The sequence below is a fragment of the Solea senegalensis genome, unplaced genomic scaffold (genome assembly GCF_019176455.1).
Source record: "Solea senegalensis isolate Sse05_10M unplaced genomic scaffold, IFAPA_SoseM_1 scf7180000017784, whole genome shotgun sequence".
Taxonomy (NCBI): domain Eukaryota; kingdom Metazoa; phylum Chordata; class Actinopteri; order Pleuronectiformes; family Soleidae; genus Solea; species Solea senegalensis.
In genome coordinates, this window is record NW_025322521.1 from 6703 (window position 1) to 14068 (window position 7366).

General features: G+C 39.2%; 1 protein-coding gene across 1 annotated transcript; it reads left to right on the forward strand.

Annotated features, from left to right (window-relative positions):
* The first annotated feature begins 536 nt into the window (after positions 1 to 536).
* LOC122764933 (cGMP-dependent protein kinase 2-like) lies at positions 537 to 7366 on the forward strand. The gene is made up of 17 exons (XM_044018943.1): positions 537 to 573; positions 1243 to 1348; positions 1496 to 1559; positions 1891 to 1968; positions 2077 to 2165; positions 2364 to 2429; positions 2591 to 2638; positions 2723 to 2758; positions 2839 to 2950; positions 3551 to 3687; positions 3780 to 3869; positions 4221 to 4362; positions 4566 to 4729; positions 5477 to 5593; positions 5731 to 5793; positions 5981 to 6056; positions 6501 to 7366. Exons 1-17 carry the CDS (start codon positions 537 to 539, stop codon positions 6585 to 6587), a joined length of 1512 nt encoding a protein of 503 aa, XP_043874878.1. The 3' UTR covers positions 6588 to 7366.

The following is a 7366-nucleotide window of genomic DNA, read 5'->3' on the forward strand; positions in this document are numbered from 1 at the left end:
GAGAACTAGTGGGGGAGAGGAACGGAGCAGATGGAACAGGAGCTAAGTGAGCTCAGTAAAAAGGACAAATCAGAAAAATCGATTTTAATTTTTTCAAAACCAATCGTCCAAACAAATATATCCGATTTCGATTTAAATTCGATTAATCGCCCAGCCCTACATGTACCATAGTTTGTGCCTTTCCCTTCCCTCTGCACATAACAGATCATGCATGTCAGTGGCATGAGAGTGTGAAAATTATGCGTGCAGCGGTGTGCAGATGAGTGCATGTGTTAAGCAGCTTGGTACCTAGCCAGTCGTTGAACTTCTTAACCTCGGAGGGCAAACCCAGCTCAGTGAAGTCGCCCATGTGCAGCAGCACGTCGCCGTAGGGCATCTGGATGCCGTCTGTACGCGAGTGTGTGTCAGAAACACACACAAACCTGGTGTGTCCCGCTGGCTTGGGAGTATCATATGGAATCGGGTCCACCCTGAAAAGACAGAGAGACAGAGTGAGAGTTGCTAAAAGTGGATATGAACTATGTTCTGAGTAGGTAATGATTCTGGACTTTGAATTCACTGCAGAACTTCATGGTATTCCTCTGAAAAGAGTTGTTCACAAGTGGGGAAATTTCTGACACATACTTGATTAATAATTGTCATGCAGGGTGTATGTTTCTTTTGCTTATTTGTAAGTTGTCTGCCCTTGGTTTTATTTAGTCCTTTATTCATTTTAACTAAGTAATGCAATTCAGAGAATGTACACTTATCCCTCATTTAAAAAAAACAACAAAAACAAAATAACAAGGAAATAGCAGAAAACTGGAAACTTAAAAACATCAGTTATTGTTGACAATAAATTCCAAGGTTTCCATTATAATGCAGCAAATGAATCTCAGAGAAAAGAGACATTACGACAGTGAAGAATATCTAGTGTGGGCTAGAAAACAAGTAGCACAAAAAGAGGCCAGTGGCTGTCTTGTGGCATCAGACTGGCTAAAGAGATGGTGAATTAAGGCATGTCTTGTCCTTTCTAACCACAATCCAAAGAAAAAAGGCATTTATTCAGCATTTTTGTTCAATATAAGCATGTAAACAGGAAGAAAACCTGTACTTTTTTCTATGTGAAAGGAAAAGGGAAAAAATTATCTTGTCTATAATTGAAGTCTACAATGTTCTATTCTTCAGCACTCTGCCACTAGACCATTATTTAATTAGAAGGGATGTCACACTGTTGACAACATCATACGAATAATCATGCAGCAAAGACCGTGGTGCGTCTGTGGTGTATGGAGCGACAGACCTACAGGACGATCATCACCAACAAATCCAAGAAGAGACGAGAGCAGCTCATGGGCTTCCTGAAAACGTGAGTTTACCCAAATTTAAATATAATATCGGCTTGTTTTTTTGTTTCCTCTAATTTTTGGGGAACAATTACTCAAAAAATGCTTCATAATAGACAATGCAACAACTAGTAGTAGTTTCCTTATTTTTAAATGTTTGGTTGTCACAGGTCTCATACTCTGAAGGACCTGAATGATGCCCAGTTGTCCAAGATCATTGATTCCATGGAGGAGGTGTGTACTGAAATGATCTTTTGTGAACTAGGATGTTACCTCTGTCTGTCTATGATGCAAGACAGTAGAAGTACAGTTGTGGTGATAATAACCTACATTATAAACACATACCATAGACGGAAATATAGATAATCATCACGTGAATCGCAAAAAAGGTTTCTTAAGTTCATGAAATTGCAAGAAGCAGGGTAAAATATTTTTTGTGAGGTCTATTCATTGCTTTTACTGTCTATAAATTACAGTACAATTATGTTTCAGGACAAAAAAAAAGTAATAATTAACATTGGTTGAATGTGTGCACGTGTGTGACTCTTAATCCTTGTGTTCTCAGGTGAAATACCAAGACAAAGACGTAATAGTACGAGAAGGAACAGAAGCAAACACATTCTACATCATCCTGAAAGGAGAGGTAGCGTAGTGTGGACATACTTTGTATTCAAACACAAGTCTCTCTGTGTGTGTGTGTGTGTGTGTGTGTGTGTATTATGTAAACTCTCCCTCTGGGTTTCCTCCTCAGGTCCTGGTGACTAAGAAAGTACACGGGCACCAAAAGCAGATTCGCAGGATGGGGAAAGGGGAGCATTTCGGGGAACAGGCCCTCATACGGTAACCACGGCAACACAACTCATGCCCGAGGACATCGCTTGACAATCCTGTGAAACATTCACTCTCCCTCTGTGTACACTCTTTAGCCGCTTTCATATTGTAGAGAAAATGACTTCATTAATAAGGTCTGATTTTAATTGTTAAAATCTCCTGGCATTGATTCTAATGCAATGGCTTTTTTTTTGGTTGTTTTTGCAGTGAAGTTTTGAGAACGGCCACCTGCACTGCTGACGGCCCCGTTACTTGCTTCTCCATTGACAAGGAGTGAGTCTGACATGGCTTTAATTTTTAATGCAAAAGAAGGCGATGTTCTGGTTTGTTCAGGCTGTTTCTCCCGGAGTTTAAAATGAGGGACACAAGAGATTTTATTTTGTGAACTATTTCTTTGTTGCCTTGTGTTATTCACTTACGTCTTGCTTATCCAGGGTTTTTGAAGAGACAATCCCCATCGAACACCTGGAGCTGTTTGACGAGTATGTACATAGAGCATCATCACTTCTGTGTTTTACAGAGACTGTTGTATGTTGACTCTTATGTTGTTGTTTTTTTACTCCCAGCACCAAAGTGCTGCAAGAGGTTCCTCAAAAGTCAAGGTGAGTGTCAAGGTGTAGAGGACGATGACACACAAAGTTCCTTGAAATGAAATAACAACATGTTTGTGCGTCATCCTCAGTCCGCCATCCACTCTGAAGTTTAAGGATCTGGTTCCCATGCTGTACCAGGAAGGTCGCTACCAAGGAGATCCCGTCACACTTGGAGTCGGAGGGTTTGGTCGTGTTGCGCTGGTGAGGGTTTGTTTCCTCCTTCATTATTTGCTCATGTGTAAGTACTTCTCATCTTTTGCTACACTGGGGTTGTTGTCATGTAAGCATTTCCTGCTGAAAATAAAGTAGATTGATGCCCATGAAGTACATCATAAATTATATTAGTTTATTTAGTTAGGACATTAGCTGAAAGTAAAATAAAATAAACAGATACGATATAAAGGAACAGTTTTAAAAAAATGATTAGTTTGATGTAAAATGTATATGTCCCTCTATATGTCCGAAAGTAACTATATAGATTACTTATCCAAGACCCACATTAATCATAACCTTAGTGTCCACCCCATATTAATATGAAGGAAAAAATACATACCCTCCCTTTAAGTTTACCCCTCTCTCTCCTGGAATAATTTAAATACAGTCCCTAACAAAGTCACAGTATACAGACGTCTGATCTTTAGCTAATTGCTAAAAACAAACACCAGAACTGCCAAAAAACATCAGTCTCTCACAAAATCCAAAACATTTTTTTGGGGAAAAACTATAACAAATATATAATAGTACTTGTTTAGAGCCAATATTTATTTATTCATATATATTTAAATTTTTTGTGATCGTAAGATGACCACAGTGAACCATGGGAAATATTACGCGGTGAAGCGAGTCAGCAAAAAGCACATTGTTGCCAAGAGACAAGAGGAGCACATGCTGTTTGAGAAGAAGATCCTCAAAGCCCTCCAGTGTGACTTCATTGTCAGGTACGTGTGACTGCAGACACAATTATGTATTTAAACTGCGCGACATATGAGTCACTTTACCTATTTTTCTTTGGCCGTGTGTGTGTATGCAGGCTTCATGCAGCGTTCAAAGACACACGATACATCTACATGGTCATGGAGTTCTGTGGTGGAGGAGAGATCTGGACCAAACTCAAAGAAGTGTGAGGAAAGAAATGAACAAACACTGTTTGTTTGTTTTTAAAGCCGACTATTTGTTAGGCCAAAATACAGAATATTATTTGTCGTTTTTATTAAATCATTGTTTTATGACCTGTGATGGTTTTATTAGAAAACTTAATCATTTGCCTTTGGGGCATTTGAGAAATAAACATATACGGTCTCTATCTAATGTGGTTAGACGTGTAATATGCAGTGGCAACAATAAAATCAACTTTAATTTCCATCAGCAGTCATGTGCCCGGACACACGACAATAACAGCAATAAACAAAGGTGTTAGTGTGTTAATGCAGCCGTTTGAAAAGAAATTAAAGCGCATCTCTGTGATTTTCAGAGGGCGCTTCGACGAGCCCATCGCTGTGTTCTGCACCGCCTGTGTGGTGGAGGCCTACGCTTACCTCCATAAGAAGAACATCATGTACAGAGACCTGAAGCCTGAGAACTTGATGCTGGACGTGAAGGGCTACGTCAAACTAGTGAGTCATGCTCGCTGTGACTGCATGTCCGCAGGGATTGTACACAATACCTCACAGTATGGCCCCTTCCTTAATTATCTTGTGTTTTCACATATAAGGAAAACCAAACAATTAAACCAAACATACAAGTTAAACACTTGTAAATCATATCATCAGCAGGCTCATATCTGTATGTGTGTGTGTGTGTGTGTGTCTCTGTGTAGGTGGACTTTGGATTTGCTAAGGAGATGGTGCGTGGTGACAAAACCTATTCATTTGTCGGTACGCCCGAGTACATGGCCCCGGAGATCATCAAGAACCAGGGACATGACTTTGCAGTTGACTTTTGGTCCCTTGGAATCCTGATTTTCGAGCTACTGGTGGGAAGGTAACATGAATCAATGAACCTACACTCTGACCTGGAAAAGGTCATTCATCCATTCATTTATTGTCTCAGAACTGGATTACTGTAACTTCTTTGTGTTGTTCTTTATTTTAGTTTATTCTTATTTTCAGTGGCTCTCTGTGCATTTTTGAATTGATAATAAGTTTTAATGATACATCTTAAAGATTTTATGGGTCTGGTCATGACCCATATCAGCCACCTCACAGCCTTAGATTTCCAGGTGGGATTCTGCTGTACATCCCAAAGTTGAGACCTGAATCTAAAGCAAACCGTTGACTTCAGATCGACCTATCTGAGGGGATCAGGCTCGCAGATTCATTGAACTTAATGCTTACTTTGTTCTTGCTTTCATGCAATATCCTGTTGTTTTTAATATAATTTTGCTTTTATTTAATTGAATGTTTGGTGTTCTGATTTCTGCAATCTTCCTATCTTGTTTTGCTTGCTTGTCAAATCACTTTTTAAACTTGTTTTAAAAAGTGATTTATGAATAAATTAATACATATAAATAAGATTAGTCTTAATGTTAACCAGTAGATGGCAGCAGTGAGGTGTAACTGTATCCTGCAGAAATGAGGTTCATCTCTGTCTCTCATAATTTAATTTGTGCCCTGCATTTACAGGTTCATTTTATTTTTAAATATAATAAGATCCTTTACACTTAAAGAAACTTTTTATTGTACACATTTGTTTTGAATTCTGTGTTTTTTTTCCTCTTTTCTACTACAGTCCTCCCTTTTCAAGCTCAGAGCCTCAGAAGATTTACGCCAAAATACTGGATGGAGACATCAAGTATCCACCTTACCTGAGTGAAGCAGCCAAGTCCATTATTAATAAGCTGAGCAGGTGAGGACATGGTGCATAGATGAGCACTGGCCCACAAGATAATTACAACTGAATGTAAATCAACTGCAGTAAATCTTGTGAAAGATGGATGTAAAGTTTTGTGAGTAGTTTCTGAACACAAGTCCATCTTTTTGCAGACCTCGGCCAGGTCAGAGGTTAGGAAACACCAAAAATGGAATCAAAGACATCCGGCATCACAGGTAACCATGGCAACATGCCATGTAAGGCGTTAAAATGCAAAGCAGGTACAGTGACGCAGTGTTTGTCGAAAAGCACGGCTCAGTTTGGTGGTATTTTGCAGTTTTAGTCGATTCTCTGTGTGGACTGAGATGTTCAATTCTTTCTGATTGTTTTTGACTCTCTTTCTCTCACCTCTCCTGCACTCAGGTGGTTTGGCAATATGAACTGGCACAAACTGCGAGTGGGTCAAGTCGACGCCCCCACAGTCCGACTTATACGCAAGGCAAGTCAAAGCACTGCCTACGCGTTTCTGTTACACCTGTGTGTTGAAGGAAAACAGAACCAAACATGCAGCAGACTTTTAAACGATAATATATCAGGATATTGCTCTATCACACCATAAACTACAAAATAAAAGCATTAGGGTATGAGTGGACATCTGTCATAGATGTCAAAAGTTCACTTGTTTTATCACAACAAAAATGTGATCAAATTAAAATGAACATAAATGTATTGTGCGAAATTAATGTCACGACGTATACGTGGTGCTTTCTCTGCCACCGTGATGCTTGTTTATGACATCACCGTGAAATCATCATGAAACATGATATTCAAGACATTTTTAATCAATATTTGCCCCTTTCAGACATCATACTCATCACATCTTAACCACCTATAAACCTGTCTCTTGTGAGATAAAGAGAAATCTGTTTTTTTCCCACGTCAGGGCCCCTGCTACATCAACTTTGATCGTTTCCCTCCGGACCTGACCAAGGCAGACGAGGAGTTCTCTGGCTGGGATCGTGAATTCTGAACGTGACGTCAGAGTTTAAAAGGATCAAAGGGAAGAAGAAGAAGAAGCTCAATACTGAAAAAGAAATAGCATAACATTATTGGAGAGAAGAAGTAATGGCTGATTAAATCCAGACGTCAGTAATGCAACATTATGAACAGCATCTGCTGTGAGACACCAACTGAAAAAAACCACAACCCATGTCCAATACTAATTAGATTTTTTTGGAACTGGAGAATGTGTTTTTTTTAAGCTCCATTATTTCACTGCAGTCAGGCAAAGGACCAAAAAATGTGTTGTTCTGTGGAAGAAAATGTGGACATTCTGTTTCCAGACTTCCAGAGAGATTTGCTGCCGGATGAACAAGTGTCGCTAACGTCATCCAACACAACACTCGCCACTGATTACAATAAAACATTCATCCAAGTGTTCAGCAAAGAATAAAAAGGCTGTGGTCCAACATGTGCCATTGCAGAAGATTTAGCTTAAAATTTTAAGCCATATCTAGTGTTCCTTAAAGTTTATTGTCCTATTGGACGTTCGTTTTAGAGATAAAAAATGCTTTAGTGTTGTTCAAGTTGTATATTATTGTAAACTGTAATTTTCTTATTTGAGTTTTTCCTCCCCCTGTGTTCTTGTAAGAACGCTGCCTCCTTTTGTGAGCAGATTATATTCAAACTAATTTAAAAAAAATTGTCCAGAACGTCATGACAAACACGACTCTTGTTTAGTAAATAAAATGCTCTCGTGGCGCAACGCTGTGTGTTTCCCACTCCTGCCGTCACTGCATTACAATCAAA